We start from the raw sequence: 17,980 nt of genomic DNA, 5'->3' as shown, positions 1-17,980 counted from the left end.
GCATATGCAAGACCAATTGTTCACAGTCCATCCCACTTTCGAGAATTGCAGCAAACTTGTTTTTCCCGATATTCCTGCACATCAAAGTACAAACAAAGCAACGAACAATACAACAATGTCCTTGTCTTGCAAAGAACGACCCAGCAGGAGCCGCAGACCCGACAAGTTCGCATGCAAATTCCGCAACGCGTTTGGTTGTTTGCAGGAAGACCGCCCGGCGTTCGCATTTACTTTAATATTGAAGCCAATGATATTTCGCGTTCAGCAGTGTGCGCATTGTAGCTGTTTGCATGCCGGAATTCGCGGCAGTTTCGCGTCAAAACTGGGTGATTGGGAAGAAAACCGGCATAAAAAAACAAAAAAACCCCCCCAAATTTCAGTCGTTTTTGTTTTATTGATTTGACTAGAACAGAATGGTTGCTGTCTCGTCGATTGCGCGGATTGTGCTCTACGCTGTGGCCTTTGTACGGTTTGAGTGTGAATCACACACACACCACTCGAACGCTCATACCTCACACTCATGCAGTGTCAGCATCGCAGACTCGGAAGCGAGCCATTGCGAGCACAGAGCAGAGAGCACAGAGCGCGGGAAAAACGCGCAATTGTTATTTTTATGATGATTATTTTTAACAAACAAACAAAAAACAATCGTAGCGAAGGTCGTACTTTTTTTTTGTGAGAAGGGCGTCGTTGCTGCTGATGCTGCTGATGCTGAGGCTGGGTGTTTGGGTGCTTGGCGGGGGAGGGTTGAGTTTGAGGCGGGGGGGGGGAATTGAAGCGGGCGAAGCGTGTGTCGTCACAGATGCTCGGTAGGACGCCATTTGCGTCTCTCCTCCTCCTCTCCTCCTCCTCCTCTCCTCTCCGGTCCTCTGCTCCCCTTCTGTGCTGCTGCTACTACGCTGCTGCTTGGCCACTGCTTGGATGCGCCGTCGTTTTTGCTGCGTCTCTTGCAAGGCGCTGCTCTGAATCCATTTCAAACCATGGTTGCGCATTGTGTGCTACCTCACTCAACCAATCCTTGTCGTTGCGGTCTCACCCCACAGCTCCTCTCCATCATCGTGCTCGCAAGCATCGACCTTGCCTACAACGCATGGGACCTGCCCAGGGACATCGGATGCCCGCTCAAGCTGACGGCGACTGGCGGCGAGCGCGAAGCCTGCGACTATGCGCTGGCCATTGGTACAAGACCATTGGTTTCTTGTGTTTGCTGTTTGTGATTTTGTGATGATCTCACTCACTTTTGACAATTTGGGAGCGTAGGCGCCATCTACTTGGTCGTCTCGGCCGTGTTCTTGATCGCCGGCATTGTCTTTGCCGTGAAGGGCTCGACCATGCGCATCCTCCAGATGATTGTAAGAGAAACTGTGGTTTTTATGTTTGGGAGAAGTTTGCTTTTGTGTTTGGCTCACTTTTTGAATCGGTTCAACCCAAACCAACACACACGAAAAAGGAGCTGGGTCTGTCAGCCATTGCTGTTGTGCTCTGGCTCGCTGCTGCCGCTCTCATCACCGACGGCACCAAGACGCTCTGCGACAACTTTGACTGCGACAGCGAGGTTGATGTTTCTGGCACGACCATCTCGTCCCAATCAACCAAGATGCATACCGCAGAGGGTGCCGCCTGGGTCGCCCTGATTGTCTGGGTATGTTCTTCTTGTTCTTGGTGGAGTTTGGAGTGCACAAGTGTGGACGAAGCGTTTTGCTCACCTTTTTTTTTTTTTTTTTTTTTTTTTTTTATGTTGGACTGTCCTTCTTTTTGAAGATTGCGTTGACTGTTCTCAACGCTCTGCAGCTCCGTGGTGGCGCCAAAGCCTCCGCTGCTGCTGTCTAAAGCCTGGCTGCGACCGTCGGCCCTGAATCGAGAGCACCCAAGCCCCCATTCGTCGAGCTTGGGCGAGCTTGCTTTCTCGATCGTTTGTTACTTCAGACCCTTCCCCCGCTCCCAAATCCTCGTTCAGGTTTTTTTTTTTTGATGTTTTGTTTGACTGTGTGTTTTGAGACTGGATTTTTCTGTTCGTGCGATTTGTTGCTTTATTGAATGAAATTTGATTCCAATTTTGCATCCAACATCTCCAATCTCTTGTTCTTTTCCTGGCTTGTTCCTTGTCGAGAGTGACATTGCCAGTAATGATGATCACTGATGATGTCGCGTCAACCTCACTCTCTTTTGGTCATTCCGCATTCACAAATGGCAACGTCATTTGAACCGGTGCGTTTTCGTCTTCAGCATCAGAATCAGAATCAGAATTCAGAATCAAATGCAAAACAGCGGCTTTTTTTTTTTTTTTTTTTTTTTTTTTGTTTGGGTTGAGATTGGGCTTTTTTTATTTTTATTTTTTATTTATTATTGATTTTTGAAACCGCCGTCGCTCCAGCCTCGCTTTCGCCCCGCCCCCTTTTTCCGCCCTGTCCCCGTTTGGGGCGTGTGTTGTTGTGAATCTCAGTGTCTGTGTGGCTTTGCTGCCACCCCTTCCCCTTCCCCTTCTCCGTGCAGCAATCCTGCAGCGTTTGAGTGCGGTTTTGCATTACTGGGAGGTCATTTTGAATTAATCGTAATATTACATCGGTTTGATCGCGCGGGCCGTTCGGTTGCTGCTGCCTGCGCCGCCCCCCCCCTCTGTGAGCCCCGTGAGCGCCCCATGAGCAAACACCATGCACTCTTGGGTGGCTGTCCACGCACGGCGTCTGATGGCTTTGTTCAGCATCGTCGATTTGTGCTCCTTGTTTTTTTTTTTTTTTCCGTTTTATGATTTTTTTTTGTTTTTCCTGCCTTTTTCGTTTTTTTTTTTTTTTTTGTTTGGTTCAATGTGGGATGTTATTGAATGAGCGTCGCAGTGAAAACGCCCTGCAGCACGCACGCCGAGCACGCCAGCCATTCTGCTGCACAGCCCCACAGCGCGGTCATATGGTGTCTGCCAACAACGCACAGATTGCTCGTCCTTTTGAAAAACAAAAAACAAAAAAACCAACAAAAAAACAGTTATTATTTTTATTATTATTTTTCATTATTATTATTATTATTTTTTTTTTACACTTTTTTACCAATCGTTGTTCGTCTGTCTTCATCCAAGCGAGAGATCGCGACACAGCGCTCATGGCTGTCCTGTCAGATCGTGCTTGGCTGGGCCAAGTCTGCCTTGCTTGCGGACGAGCGACGGTGGTTGCGGAATGAGAGTGTGGCTCTCTCTCACTCCTCCTCTTGTCTCCTCCTCTTGTCCCCTCTCGCTCACTGTTGACCCCGCTCTCGATGCTTTTTTTGGCACCTCACACGACCAGGGATCGACGGTGTGGGTCAAGACGCCAGAAACCTGGGCGGCGGCCACAGTTACCAGCAGCAGCGGAGGCAACTACGCCTTCAAGCTCCGATCTGGCCAGGTTGGTGCTTCTCTCTTTTGCCACAATGCTCATCACGCCAGGATGGCCCGCTCTCGACGTTGGCTCACAAAGCGTTAAACCGGATTTTGACGCCCCACTTGCTCTTGAACAGGACTTCAAGCTCGATGCCAAGAACGTTTCGCGCGACACTGTCATGCCAATGCATCCGACGTCGGTGACAAGTGTCGAGGACATGGCGACTCTTGCGGATTTGCACGAAGGCGCCATCTTGCACAACATTGACCTGCGCTATGCCAAAGATCTCATCTATGTCAGTTGAACAGCACACACCACGCAACTCTTTTTTTTTTTTTTTTGCGTGCCACAAAACAAGTATTGCCAACACAAAGGGCCGTCCGCGCACTGACTCGCCTCGTTTGATTTGTCGCCATTCCAACTGCCAGACGTACATTGGATCGATTCTTTGCGCCGTCAACCCGTACAAGAAGATTGACATGTACGGCGACAAGCTGCTCAAGTCGTACAACAAGCGTGCGCTGGGCGAGCTGCCCCCGCACATTTACGCCATTGCCAACGAGGCCTACTATGCGCTGTGGAAGACCAACCACCACCAATGCGTGCTGATCAGGTGCGTGTCTGGAATATTGCGGGGGAGGCGCACTTGTTTTGCATGTGTTTTCATCATCGCTCTGTCATCCTTCGTCTTCACCAACCCATGGTCCAAAATATTGTGCGTACGCCGATCCTATTAGTGGTGAATCCGGCGCTGGCAAGACGGAATCCACCAAGCTCATCCTCAAGTACTTGTCGACCATGTCAAACGCAGAGTCCCTGGTCGAGAAGCAAATTCTGGAAAGCTCGCCCATCATGGAGGCTTTCGGTAATGCGAAGACGGTCTACAACAACAACTCTTCGCGTTTCGGCAAGTTTATCAAAATCCAATTCTCGGATCGCGGCGCCATCGAGGGCGCCAAAATTATCGATTACTTGCTGGAAAAGGGCCGCGTTGTGCGTCTCAACCCTGGCGAGCGCAACTACCACGTGTTTTACAATCTTTTGACTGGCGGCTCCCGCGAGGAGAAGGGTAAGGGGGTTTTGTTTCGGGTGTATTGTTTTTTTATCGTCTTTCTTGGGCTTTGACTGATTTGTACGGCATGCCTGTCCTTTTCCAACAAACAGCCTCGCTCCTTTTGACGTCCGCCGACAACTACCGCTACACCAAGATGGGCGGTGTGCTCAGCGACCCGTCGATCGATGATGTTGGCGATTACAAGTCTGTTCGGGTGAGTTTGCACATATGGTTTTTTCTTCTTTTTTTTTTTTGTTTTTGTTTTCGGGAGAATGCTTTGAGCGGCGGCGAGCGAACGCTTGCAGGATGCCTGTTTCAAATTGGGTTTCTCACCCCTCAATTCTCAATCCTTTTCCCCCATCGCCCAGTCCGCTATGATCACCATGGGCTTCACCCCCGAGCAATCGACCGACATTTTCAAGGTCATTGCCGGCATTCTCCATCTTGGCAACATTGAGTTTGTCACTTCGGGCGGTGCGCAAGTGAAAAACCGAACCGACTTGGCGAACGCGTCCGCCATGTTTGGCGTCGATGACGGCCAGCTGGGCGAGAATCTGACGTCCAAGACCATCACCCTGCGTGGCGAGAGCATTACCACGCCTCTGGACGGCGCCCAAGCGGAGGAATCGCGCGACTCCCTCGCCATGGCTCTGTACTCGCGTGTCTTCTCGTGGATTATCACCCGCATCAACAAGACCATCCATGCCAAGGAGACCTTCCTGTCTGTTGGTGTCCTCGACATTTTCGGCTTTGAAAACTTCCAAGTCAACTCGTTTGAGCAGTTCTGCATCAACTATGCCAACGAAAAGCTCCAGCAGTACTTCAACCGACACATCTTTTCCCTTGAGCAGCTCGAGTACCAAAAGGAGAACATTAGCTGGGCTGACATTGACTGGGTGGACAACGCAGAGTGTCTCGATCTGATCGAGGCCAAGCTCGGTCTGCTGGCGCTGCTCGATGAAGAGTCTCGCTTCCCCAAGGGCACGGACGAGACCTTGCTGCAAAAGTTCCACGAGCGTCACGAAAAGAACAAGTATTACATCAAGCCCCGCCTCGCCAAGACGTCGTACGGCATCCGTCACTATGCTGGCGATGTGCAGTACGAGACTGCCGGCTTCCTCGAAAAGAACCGCGACAACTTCCGCGACGACCTTGTGCTGCTCTTGCAAGAGTCCAAGTCGGACTTTGTGTACGACCTCTTTGAGAAGGACGCTGTCGCCGACTCGTCCAAGGAGAACAAGGCTGGTGCTCGCAAAAAGCCGACCGTTAGCGCCCAATTCAAGGACTCGCTGTCGTCGCTCATGACTGCGCTGGGCGCCGCACACCCTTACTTTGTGCGCTGCGTCAAGCCCAACATGAAGAAGGTGCCGGCGTCCTTCGAGGCGCCTGTCGTCCTCAACCAGCTGCGCTACTCTGGCATGCTGGAGACGGTTCGCATTCGCCGTGCCGGCTATCCCGTCCGTCGTGTGTTTGACGACTTTTTGTACCGCTACCGCGTGCTGGGACGCGGCGTCAAGGCCCCGAACGACATTGAAAAGTGCAAGGCAGTCCTCCGCAACTACGACCCTCAGGGCAAGGACTGGCAGATCGGCAAGACGAAGGTGTTTTTGCGCGAGAGCCTCGAGATTGTGCTCGAAAAGAAGCGCGAGGATGAGCTTGCCGTCGTGCTGCGCATCATCAAGTCGCGCGTGTTGGGCTATGCCATTCGTCGCCGCTTCCTCAAGATTCGTCGCGCCATCGTCCTCATCCAGAAGAACTACAAGGGCTTTTACGGCGCAAAGCAGTTCAAGCAAAAGCGCAAGGCAGCCGTGCACATTCAAAAAATCTACCGCGGCTATCGCGCTCGCTTGCTGCGCGCGCGCTTGCTCGAGCAAAAGCGCAAGGAAGAGGAGCGCCGCCGCGAAGAAATCCGTCGCAAGGAAGAGGAGCGTCGCAAGGAGATGGAGCGTCTCCAGCGCGAGAACAAGACGCGCGAGCTCGAAGAACTCAAGCGCAAGGCCGACGAGGAGGCTCGCTTGGAGGCCGCAGAAGAAGAGCGCGCCCGTCAGGCCAACGAGGCGGATGCTCAAAAGGCCAAAGCGCTCGAGGCCGAGCTCGATGCCAAGCGCAAGATCGAGGACGACAAGCGCAAGGCCGAGGAGGAAGCCAAGCGTCGCGCTCAAGCCGATGTCAAGCGCAAGGCCGAGGCGGCCAAGCTTGCGGCCGAGCTCGACCTCGACGACGGGGGCGACGAAGAGGCCCAGGGCGGCATTGACAAGGGCGCCGAGTCTGACGACGAAGAGGCCGAGTCGGAGGCCATCGACGAGTACAAGGAGGGCTACATGGTCAAGCAGGGTGGTCGAATCAAGACCTGGAAGCGCCGCTGGTTTATTCTGCGCGACGGCACCCTCGCCTACTTTAAGGGCAAGCAGGGCGAGTCGCAGAAGGCAGGCTGGCTCACCAAGCAGGGCGGCGCCGTCAAGTCCTGGAAGCTGCGCTGGATGGTCCTGAAGGATGGCAAGCTCTCCTACTTTAAGTCGGACGCCGAGCAAGAAGAGTGCCTGGGCACTGTGGACATCCGCAAGGATGTGTCGGGCATTGAGGAGCCTGCCGCTGCCAAGTCCAAGTGCAAGAAGGACAATGCCTTCGGCCTTATTACGACCGAGCGCACCTACTACATGTTTGCCGAATCGGCTGAAGCGTGCGAGGAGTGGCTGGCCGAGTTGAAGGCGATTCGCTCCAAGACGGATGACGAGATGAAGTCGCTCGATTCCGCTCAGGTGGACTTCCGCAACGCCCAGGGCCAGGTGGACTTGGTGGACATTCTGTCTGTTGGCTCCACCAACGACCCGACCCGACCCAACACGTTTGCCATTGTGACGGCCAACCGCGTCTTCCAGATGCAGGCCGAGACGCCGCAAGAGTACGCCGAGTGGATTCGCGTTCTCACCCCGCGCAAGAAGCACGCTGGCGACTCTGACCAGGAGATTCTCGAGAAGGGCTGGCTGGTGAAGGAAGGTGGCGCACGCAAGTCGCGCAAGAAGCGCTGGTTTACGTTGCGCAAGGATGTCATCTACTACCACAAGGACCCTTACACGGACGTGGCCATTGGCACCATCCCTCTCAACTCTCTGTGCTCTGTCGTGCCGCCTGACGAACTGGTCGGCCAGAACACAGGCTCGTGGTCGTTCTTTGTCCACGCCCGTCGCCGCTCGTACTACTTGGTGGCCGCCACCCAAGCGGACGCCACTCGCTGGGTCTCGGCCATCCAGGAGATTATCGACTCGAAGGCACCCATCGAGACGCAGACCGAAAAGCTCATTGCCGAGCTCAAGACCGCCAAGGTGGCCGATGTCGATCGCATCTACTCGTCCTACCCCATCCTCACCTGTGGCAGCGAGCCGCTCAAGAGCTCGCTCCTGCCACTGCCGTACGGCGACCTCTCGCTTGACAAGACCGGGGCGCGCACGTACACGACGCTGTTCGAGGAGGCCATGAAGATTAGCCAGTACATGGTCCATCCCGAGTACATTGTCAACCCGCTGCCCCTCATCCAGTACATTTTGCAAACGTGCTTTGATTTGCCCAAGATCCGCAACGAAGTGTACTGCCAGCTCATCAAGCAGACCACGGACAATGCCAACCCCAACAGCCAGATTTCCATTCGCAACTGGCAGATTCTCACCGTGCTCGGCTGCTCGTTCTTGCCCGCGCGCAAGTACGTGCGATTCCTGCGCTTCCACCTCAAGCGCTCGCTCGACCGCTACCCCAACACGGAGGTTGCCAAGTACGCTGCGTACTGCATGGACTGCATCCAGCAGACCAAGTACCGCGACTACCCGGCCTCGCAAGAAGAGATTGTTGCCATCCAGACGCAAAAGGAATTGCTCATCACCGTGCTGTGCCAAGGCGGCCGCACATGCAAGGTTGCCATCAACTCTTTCACGACTGCCGGCGAGGTCACGGAGCTGCTCAAGCGCAAGTTGAACATGGAGCGCTGCATCAACGGCTTTGGATTGTACGAGCTCTCGGGCGATGTTCAAAAGTCCATTGAGGAGAAGACCATTGTTGTCGACATTTTGGGCAAGTGGGAAAAGTACAAGCGTGCCGGCTATGTCCCCGGTGCCGACGGCTGGCGTCTTGTCTTTAAGCTGTTCTGTGTTCACGAGGTCCACACGCGCAATCTCAGTCCGATTGAGCTTGAGTTTGTCCATGCTGCGGTAGGTTTTCCTTCCTCCCCCCCCCCCATCTCTGTTTGGTTGACAAGAAGTGAAGAAGAATTTGGTTTCAAAGTTTTTTTGTTCTGACCCTTTTGGATTTCTGTTTTTTTTTTTTTTTTTTTGGTGGGGGTTTGTGTTCTTGTTGTTTTTGTTCCGACAGGCTTGCGAGCAAGTCATGGCGCGCCGCTTCCCTTGCGATGAAAACCAACTCTTCAAGCTGTCTGCGCTGATGATGCAGTACGACATGGGCGACATGGATCCGGGCATTCAGTTTGACAAGCAATGGTACGTTTTGCTGACAGAGAGTGGGTGAGCACGGCTCGTTCTGGCATGTGATTCGGTTCTGATCGTTCCCCACCTCCCTCTTGGTTTTTTTTTCTGTCTTGCGTTTCATTCTCGAGTGCAGCACGGACTTCAAGAAGTACTACCCCATGAAGGTTGAAAATACCCTCGCCAATTCTCCCATCAGCCTTTCGGCCTTGAAGAACACGATGACGGGCACGCTGCGCAAGATCAAGTCGAACTTTGACGACTCGCAGTCCCAGGAAATTCTCGGCATCAAGGTGGGGGAATCATCAACAAAGCAAAGGGCGGGCGGGGGGATGTGCTTTTTGATTTGCTATTTGCTGACCTGCATGTTTTTTTTTTTCTTTTTTTTTTCTCTTCTCGTCCTTCTCCCTTCGCTTCGTTCTTAGGCTCAACTTGCCACCGAATGGTCCAAGCTTCGCGGGAAGGGCAACCAGATGGCTCTCTCCGAGTTCATGGCCATCCTTCAGAGCTGGGATGGCTACGGCTGCACCATCTTTGATGTTGAGGTACCGTTCTGGTCGCAATTGTTGGTGCCGTGTTGTTTATCATCTCACTTGCCCACTTTCTCTGTTACTTTTGCGCCGTTTCGCAGAACCCCGTCAAAGAAAAGAACATTCCAAAGAATTTGTGGTTGGCCGTCGGCATCAAGGGCGTTGCCTTGTACAAGCCAGGCACTCGCGAGTGCGTTGCTTCGTACGGCTACGAGACCATTCTCTCGTTCGGAGCGCCCGTTGCCAACACGTACAAGATTGTCATTGATGGCCAAGGCACCGTCACCTTTGAGACCACCAAGGTTTGTAGATTTTTTTCTTTTCAAGCGCGTTCCGCTTCATTTTTTTTCTTCGGTATTTTGTTTTCTTGTGGGAATGATCTAACTCTGATGATCATGTTCGTGCAGGTCTTGGAAATTGCAAAGTTGATGAAGGCTTACATCAACGAGCTTGTTCGTCGCCGTCGAGCAGGGCTGTTTTAAATAGTTTGTTTGGGCTTACCGCCTGGTATGAAGTTCTAAAGATGTTCCCCTTTGTGTTGTTGTTTGAATGTTTGATGTTACTTGTCCCTTTGCATGCCCCCCCCCGCAATCTCAATAAAAAGCACAGCGGTTGAAAAATCAAAGAGGTCTTCCCAAAATGCAGTTTAAATGCAGATCACCCACCTCTTTGCCATGTATGTCAAAAACCCCAAACAAGCCGGAAAGTCCAAAAAGTGCGGATTGATTTTTCACACGAGTTACAACGCACAAACAACAACAACAACAACAACAACAACAACAACAACAACAAAAAAGGGAAGCAAAAACAAGACAAATCTCAAACAACCTGAGAAGGACAAGACACAAACGGTCGGGGTTGAAGACAAAGACACAAGTGGTCGAAGTTGAGCAATTTAACAGCTAAAAGTCACGGATACAACATTGGCTCTCTTAGTCGTCATGTTGGGGATTCTGCTGTTGCATAAACTCGTCTTCGTCAAGAGTCGGTGGCTTGGGCTTGCGATCAAAGAAGCCCAACTTTTTGGCAACAAGGCCAATAATGACAGCGCCAGCGATCGAGCAGAGAACGGCAATCAAAATTTGGTACTTTTCGTCCATGCCAGACTCCGACTTGGCTGGGACAGGCGCAGGAGGAATGACGAACACGTTGAACGTTTGAACGTTCGACGTAGACTGTGGAAGGGTCGGACAAGACAAGCATGGCAAGTGAGACACGGGGGGGGGGAAATGCAACGAAACCATCCCATGAAAAAAAAATAAATAAATAAATAAAATAAATAAAAACGAAAAAAAAAATTTAAAAAAAAAAAGCGGAGTGAACCAACAGCAACACTCCGTCCCAGACTCCCCGCCCCATAACATGCCATCCATCATCGCAAAACTTACAGTAGCAAGGTTGGGAATCACAGTGTCTTCCGCCGTCATGGTGATGTTGAGCTGGAACACATCGGCTGATGCACGGAAGGTCTTCAGGAAGGACGGAATCACATTCACTTGGCAGGTCATGGTGAAGCTGATCGACGAGCCGACAGTGCCATACAGGGTCGAGTAGCCAGGGTCGAGAATCAGACCACCGGCGCCAAGGTCGCAATTGAGGTTGCGGTCAGAGTTTGAGAACGTGCAGTACGACGGCTTCTGAGTCACCGAGGTGGACGGCAGGAACTGGTACGGCCACGACGTGGTGGAGACAACCAGGTTGCGAGCAGTCGAAACACCATAGTTGAGGACGGTGAAGGTGAAGGTGACGTTGTCGCCATTCTGGAGTTGGTACGGGGACGGACGCGAGTCGATGGCCAAGTCAGTGTACGTGTCAAGAATGGTGGTGGACAGGGCGGCTTGGTTGTTGTCGGTATCAATCTCATTGGTTGCGGATTGCACTCGAGCAAAGGTGGAAAACACGCCATTGGCTGCTCCCAACGTGTTGTACTGCAGCTGAATAGCAACCGACTGGGCGGGTGCAAGCGAGGTCATGTTGCACGTCACTTCGTAGGTCGTGAACGAGTGCGAATCGCAGGCATCGAGCGACTGGGTCACAGCTTGCAGATTGACCGTTCCAGACAGCTGCGAAATAACAAGGGTGAAGCTGACGTTCGTAGCAGCGATCTGGCCTTGATTCAAAAAGACGGCGTCGACGGCGAATTTCTCGTGCACAGCGACAGACGAAACGGGCGACATGCTCACGACCAAATCAGGGAAACGGTAGATGGAGAACGAAATGGAGGCAGTCTTGGCATTGCCCTGATCGGGCTTCTGGCCAGTCACCGACGCAGTGGTGGTGAAGCTGCTAATACTGACGGCATCGCCGGCATCGACCGCCAGCGTTGGGATGGTGAGAATGACTTGGCACTTTTGGCTCGAACCAACACTGCATCCCGCTTGAAGCACGGTGACCTCAGGGAATGTGCAGGTGATCTTGATGTGCTGGTTGGGATCGGAGCCAGCGACGACTTGGTTTGTGCAGTAAGTGCTGTACATTCCAGCATACGCGCCAGAGGCAATCTGGATCGGATTGCCAGAGTCGAGCGCCACAGACACGGGGAGGAACACCACAAGCTGAACGTTGGTCGCGTTGTTGACTGGGTGGTTGTTTTGCACACCAACAGTGAACAGCTGCGGCGAGCCGATAAACAGCGACGACTCGGCGGCGTTGATCAACACCTGCAAATTGGTGTCGTCCACAACGTTGGTCGACGTGGATGCGGACGAAGTGCCGGCGGTCGCGGTCGAGGTGAGCGTGGTAGTGTAAACACCACCGGGAATGACGCTGTTCGTGAGGCGAATCGTGAAGGATTTGAATCCCGAAAAGCCGTTGGCAAGATCAGGGATGGGGCACGTTTGCACATTGGAGCCGCCAGTGCAAGCAACATCCGACTTTGACAGCACATCGACGCCGCTGGGCAGGGTCACAACCATCGTCTGAGCAGCAGCATCGTCGTAGTCACTGGGACCACGGTTGTTGACCGATGCAAGAACGGTCAGCGAGTTGCTCGGGTAAATGGAGGTCGCAGAGGTGGACATGGTGACGACAAACGTGCTGTTGCGGCAGCTCGTGTACGAGAACTGGAGGGCGTTGTCGGCCAGCGTGGATTCGGTGGCATTGCCAGAAATGACGGCCGCGAATTTCAGCTCGGTACCAACCGGAGTGTTGGCACTCAAGGTGAGCATCAATTGCACCGCGGCCGTGGAGGCTGCCGCAATGTTCGCTTGAGGGAAGAAGCACGTGTAGTTGCTGCCCGGGCCGACATTGCAATCGAGCGTTTGTCCATCCTGCGAGATACGGGGTCGGATGGGAAGGGCAGAGTAGCTCGCGGAGGCAGCAAAAGCGGTGGGTGGCGCAATCACAAGCTGAGGGCGAGCCGAGCCAAAAGCACCCGTGTTTTGAATGTCGAAAGACACTTGGTAGGCCGTTCCAGCGCAAACCTGGTTGGCAGCGCAGTACGAGCCAGCAGACACGCGCGGGTTGGCCAGACCGAGATTGGCAGTTGCGTCGGGGGCGTTCAGCAAGTTGGACACGCCGGCAGCCAGGGCGGGGGTCGTGATGGCGGAGAGCGTCGAGAGCAACGTCTTGAACTGCCAGTTGCCAGCAACGCGCAGGTTGGCAATGCTAAAGACAATTTCATAGTTGGGAATCGAAAAGCTCGACCCAGAATTCAAGTTGGAGAACAGACACGAGACGCCCGCATCGACGCGAGAGCACGAAAAGCCCGAGATGGAAGCGTTGTTGGTCGTCTTGTCGGAAATGCGCTGCACGCGAAGGAACTCGACCGAAGTCGGGAAGGAAATGAGCAGGGAGACGGCAAATGCAGTGGCCGGTCCGTTGTTCACAAAGCCAATGTTGCGCAAGACAAGCGTGGTCGAGCCGCTGGGAATGGAGCACACGCTGGTCGCCACGTTCGAGCAGGTGGGGTTGGTTGCGTAGTTGGGGTCTGCCTGGGGAACAAAAGCGCGGACGGCGTTCATGCGCAGGTCGGCAAAGGTGAAAAAGTTGAGCGAGTGCACGGCAGTGACCTGGCCAAACACCACAGGGGTGACTTGGTTGACGGCAGTCCATGTCGCCGTGGCCGGGTAGTTGCGAGTCTGGTCCATCGTGTACTGGAGCTGAATAAACTGCTGAGTGCCGGCAGGGTTGCTTTGGCAGGCCCAGCAGGAGCGCGCGGGAACAAGGCTGTTCATTTGGACGGTGCAGGTGAGGTCGGTGCATGTGATGGTGCGCGTCTGGACGCTGGGGCGCAGGTTCTCCGTGGGCAGAAGAGTGTTGGCCAGGATGCCGGCACTGGAGGACGACCAAGTAACAACGAGCGAGGAAGCGCCGGCAGCTTCATTGTACTCGACGACAAACGGATACTGCACGCCTGCAGTGAGAGACAGTGCATTGGACGTCGAAGATCCGCCCGTGGAGCTCACAATGGCAGTGTTGCTGACGTAAACGCGAGCATTGTCATCCGCAACGAGCGTAAACCTGTAGTCGGAAGCAGTCTTGGAAGGCACGATATACCCGACATAGCGAGCCGAAAAGTAGTCAACGTTCACGGTGGCATCAGGAGAGCCGGTACCCAAGTTGAAACTGACGGTATCTTCGTTGCGCTGCAAGACGGGGGTCTGGCCGGCAAAGTTGCCCATGGAGATCTGCGAGTTGTAGTAGTACGCGGTGAGGCCGTACTCGGGCAGAACAGTGGGTGCACCAAAGACAGTGGCGTCGGGAATGCTAATGGTGAGGGTGATGGGCCCGGTCTCGCGCAAGCCGGCATTGGCAATGGTGGTTTGGATGATGAGAGGAGTCGTCATCGACGTGTTAATGTTGGCCAAAAAGAGGTTGTTGCGAATGTTGACATTCACGTCCGTGTACGGCTTGCTCAGGACGGCAGCAACACGGCCAGCCCAGTCCGTGCGACCATTGTTGTACTTGGGCATGCCAATCACCATATCGGGGATGCCATCGTTGTTCAAATCTCGGCCGCCAGCCATGGAGAAGCCGAGCAGGTGGCCAGCAGCAGCTCCAATGATGGTTTGGTGAAGACGAAGACCGCTCAGACGCGTGACCGAGTTGTCCCAATAGCCGAGATAAATGTAGATGGCGCCCTTCTCGCTGTTCGAGTACGGAGCGCCGACAGCAATGTCGTGAGCTCCGTCGCCGTTAATGTCGTACAGGTTGGTCAAGGTATAGCCATACTGGTCGCCACTGGCTGTGCCGTACACGGTCCAGGCGGGCGCCGTTTCGAGAGAACTCGAGCCAGTGCCAAGGTACAGGCGAATCATACCAGCGTTGCGGCGCGCACCATTGAACGAGGTGTACTGAGGAGCACCAATGATGGCATCCGGGTAGCTATCGGCGTTGATGTCGGCCAAGAGCAGCGCATTGCCCCAGCCGGAGTCGATCTGATCGATGGTGGCGCTCCACTGGTTTGAGCAAGAGGAGCTGCTCGAGCACGAGACGTAGCCAACAAGGCCAGCATTGTTGGCAAAGGCCTTGGTGTCGGCGACCAGCATGTTTGCGGTGAATCGACCGTCAGCATACACGTTGAAGGGCGCGGCACCACGAGTGTAGCCAGACACGCCATTGCCGAACGTAGTAATGGGAGATCCAGACGAGTGGCTGACCACAAAGTTGGGGTTGGTGCCAGCAACATCCATAGTGCCGACGCCGTACGCCCACGCCTTGTAGTTGTACGTGTTCACGCGAGAAGGTGCAGAGGAGCCGCCGGTAAAGACGGTCGTATCGGCGCAGTTGCTCGAGCCAAAGATGAGGCGGGAGGAAGTAGCACCCGAGCTCTGAAGTTGGATGGCAAGCGTCGCGCCGTAGTGCGCACCAGCAGAGCTCGCGCACGTGCCGCTGCTCGTGAGCGACGCAGGCGTGGCAGACAAAACACCGTTGGTGTTTTTGCTCCATTGGACGGCACCAATGTTGCCGTTCGAGCCAGGAGCACCCCAAACCACATCGTTGTAACCAGTAGCGGTCGAGCCGAGCTGGCCAATGCCGACAGTGAAGCCGACAGCAGCCTGATCGCACGTCCTCCACGCCAAGGGATTTGCGTCCAAGTTGGCGGTCGTGCCGCAAAAGTTGAAACGGGTGCCATCGGAAATGCACGTAGAGCGCGAGATGGAGTTGTACGTGAACGGGAAGACGCACTGTGCGTCTGCGGGAGCCGTGTAGGACCAGTACAGATTTGCGTCATTCAGGACGCCGACCGGATAGCCAGTTGCCACAATCGGGTCGACGAGAATGGGGAAGGCAGCGGAGGCAGCGTTGTTGACGGTGATGATGAGCAAGAAGGACACTCCGCGGCAGTAAATGTCGCCACGCATGGACGGGTCGGCGGCCGAGGCGCACGTCATGTCCGTTGGCAAAGAGTGGTTGTTTGCGTCAAACGCCGCCAATCCGTCGTACGATGCGGTGAGGAACTGCGGGTGGCCGAAAACAAGACGCGGCTTGGCAGAGATGCCACGGCGCAGCATGCGCGGATGAGCGCCGGCTGGCAGCGTCACGGCAAAGGCGAGCTCAATCGAGTCCGACTGCTGCTCCTGAGCAGCCATTGCGGCAATTTCGATAGAATGTTCGTGCGTGGCAGTTGGCGTCGCATGCAGGCGCTCGGTCATGCGGCAGTTGTCGAACGTGCGCAAACCGACGAGCGAGCCAAAGCCAGCCAGGCGCGCAACATGGCCAGATTCGAGCGGGTTGCATTGTTGTTGAGAGTTTGCGTCCGTCCGTAAGTTGAGGGACGCAATCCAGTCACCTACGAAGACAAGACGAGGGAAGAGGGAGTAGTGTGTGATGAGGATGGATCAAGCGGTGGAGGGCAAGAAGGTGAGTGGAATTGAAGACGGAGAGGAACGAGTTTTTTGGGGGAGGGCGGGGGTTGAGCGCCAGACCAACGCATCAGCACATGATGATATGATACACGCGCAATCGAATACAAGAAAGGACGAAAACAGAGGCGCAGTGCACAGAGAGAGAGGAAATTGACGGAAAACAATTGAAAAACCCAAAGAAAAAAAAAACAAAAACAAAACAAAAGAAAAAAAAAACACGAAAAAAAAAAACACGAAAAAGAAAAAAAAAACACGAAAAAAAAAACACGAAAAAAAAACACGAAAAAGAAACAAACACAGATCAACTACGCAATGCGCTTGTGGCTGCCACACAGAGACACAAAGCGCAGTCACAGCGCAAGCCTTCTCTCTCGCCTCCTGACAAAGTGAACCCCCCCCCCCAAACAAACAAGCAGCCACACCACTGTTGCTGCAAACAAGAGCGTCTTTTTTTTTTTCTTTTTTTTTTTTGTTTTGCCAACGAAAAAAAAAAAAAACCCAAAAAACCAAAAAAACCGGAGAAGCCGAAACGCAGGGTTCGCAACAACAACAACAACAACAACAACAACGGCGAGGACAACCGTACCCGACTGAGCAGCACGCCCGACAAGACCATCGGTGCGATCGAGGCGCGCGGTGAGAGGCGTGCGACGACCGAGAGGCGCTGCGCTCGAGGGGCAAACGACAGCGGCAAGAAGGAGTGTGGCGACAACAGCGACAGCCGCCAGCGAGAGCCGACCGCTGCGAGCGTCCAACGAGGCTGTCATGGCACAGCAGGAGAATGAAAGAGTCAAAAGGAAGTCGGCAAGTGCACCACGCGGAAATGGGAGCCCACTTGCAAAGAAAAAGCGCAAAAGGAACGAAAACGAGAGAAAAAAAAAAAAAAAAAGAACAAGGAAAAAAATAAAAAAAAGAAAAAAAAAACAAAAATAAAACGACTGTTTGTTGTTTTGTTCGATTTTTAATTTTAATTTTGATGATTTTTTTTTTGTTTTTTTCCCCCTTGCTTTGTAAAATGATCTAAACGCGAATCCATTGCATACGGGGAAAAGGGACAAGTCCCAAAAAAAGAGCAAGCGGGGAAAAAAAAAAGAAAAAAAGCAAAAAGAACAAACAAAAGCCCTTTCCATCATCGCCTTATCAGCACGGCACAGTCCAACGGCCGTTCGTTGAGCTTGCAACCGGCTTCCTGGCATCAGGATGAATGGCCATGCCGCACTTTCGCATTCTTGACACGCCAAAAAAGTCACACTTGACCGCAGCAGACTTGTGACACCGCGGGCAGACGGGGCCCGCTCAGACTCTTACCTTTAGTCAGAGCAGATGAGCACATTTCAATGTGGCCGACACTCGCTTTGTGCCACACTTGCCAAGTGCATGCGATTTGCAACTTGCTTTTTTTTTTTTTTTTTGCACCACCTCGCGGCGGCGGGGGGAGGGGGCTTTCGTGAGAACATGGCTAACTCATCGTTTCGTACCACATTTTCGTGAGGTGTGGCGCTGTGGCTCGGCGCTGTTGCTTGGTTGGCTCGTTTTTTGCGCCTTCCCGCATGGCGTTGCGCAGGCGCTCTTTGCTCGCCCCTGTCCTGTTCGAGCAGGTCTCACACGCTCAATCTGGGCATGCCCGCAAAGCTTTCGCACTTCGCAAGAATGCGAAGGAATGCCAGAAACGCTTCCAAACACGAGCTGGAGGGGCAGGCAGCAACAGGCTCAAAATACATTTGTGCCGCAGTTTTCAAAAAAAAAAAAAAAAAAAAACAAAAAACAA

General features: G+C 53.5%; 3 protein-coding genes across 3 annotated transcripts; 2 read left to right on the top strand and 1 right to left on the bottom strand.

Annotated features, from left to right (window-relative positions):
* The first annotated feature begins 368 nt into the window (after positions 1–368).
* On the top strand, positions 369–2,058 carry CAOG_02008 (hypothetical protein). Its single transcript, XM_004348708.2, has 5 exons — positions 369–464; positions 1,044–1,179; positions 1,261–1,352; positions 1,451–1,642; positions 1,762–2,058. Exons 1-5 carry the CDS (start codon positions 414–416, stop codon positions 1,828–1,830), a joined length of 540 nt encoding a protein of 179 aa, XP_004348758.1. The 5' UTR covers positions 369–413; the 3' UTR covers positions 1,831–2,058.
* Positions 2,059–2,172: 114 nt separating this feature from the next.
* CAOG_02007 (myosin-X) lies at positions 2,173–10,030 on the top strand. Its single transcript, XM_004348707.2, has 12 exons — positions 2,173–2,208; positions 3,276–3,374; positions 3,487–3,645; positions 3,779–3,963; positions 4,088–4,419; positions 4,515–4,618; positions 4,773–8,603; positions 8,764–8,888; positions 9,010–9,166; positions 9,299–9,418; positions 9,505–9,705; positions 9,811–10,030. The coding sequence occupies exons 1-12, from the start codon at positions 2,188–2,190 to the stop codon at positions 9,883–9,885; spliced, it is 5,409 nt and encodes a 1,802-aa protein (XP_004348757.2). The 5' UTR covers positions 2,173–2,187; the 3' UTR covers positions 9,886–10,030.
* A 78-nt stretch (positions 10,031–10,108) lies between these two features.
* CAOG_02006 (hypothetical protein) lies at positions 10,109–17,147 on the bottom strand. Its single transcript, XM_004348706.2, has 3 exons — positions 16,799–17,147; positions 10,792–16,136; positions 10,109–10,578 (listed from the first exon to the last, which is right to left on the bottom strand). Exons 1-3 carry the CDS (start codon positions 16,977–16,979, stop codon positions 10,336–10,338), a joined length of 5,769 nt encoding a protein of 1,922 aa, XP_004348756.1. The 5' UTR covers positions 16,980–17,147; the 3' UTR covers positions 10,109–10,335.
* Positions 17,148–17,980: the final 833 nt, after the last annotated feature.

The sequence above is a fragment of the Capsaspora owczarzaki genome (genome assembly GCF_000151315.2).
Source record: "Capsaspora owczarzaki ATCC 30864 unplaced genomic scaffold supercont2.3, whole genome shotgun sequence".
In the NCBI taxonomy this organism is placed as follows: domain Eukaryota; class Filasterea; order Ministeriida; family Capsasporidae; genus Capsaspora; species Capsaspora owczarzaki.
The sequence above is the reverse complement of the archived record's forward strand: the minus strand, read 5'-3'. Positions and strand labels throughout refer to the sequence as shown.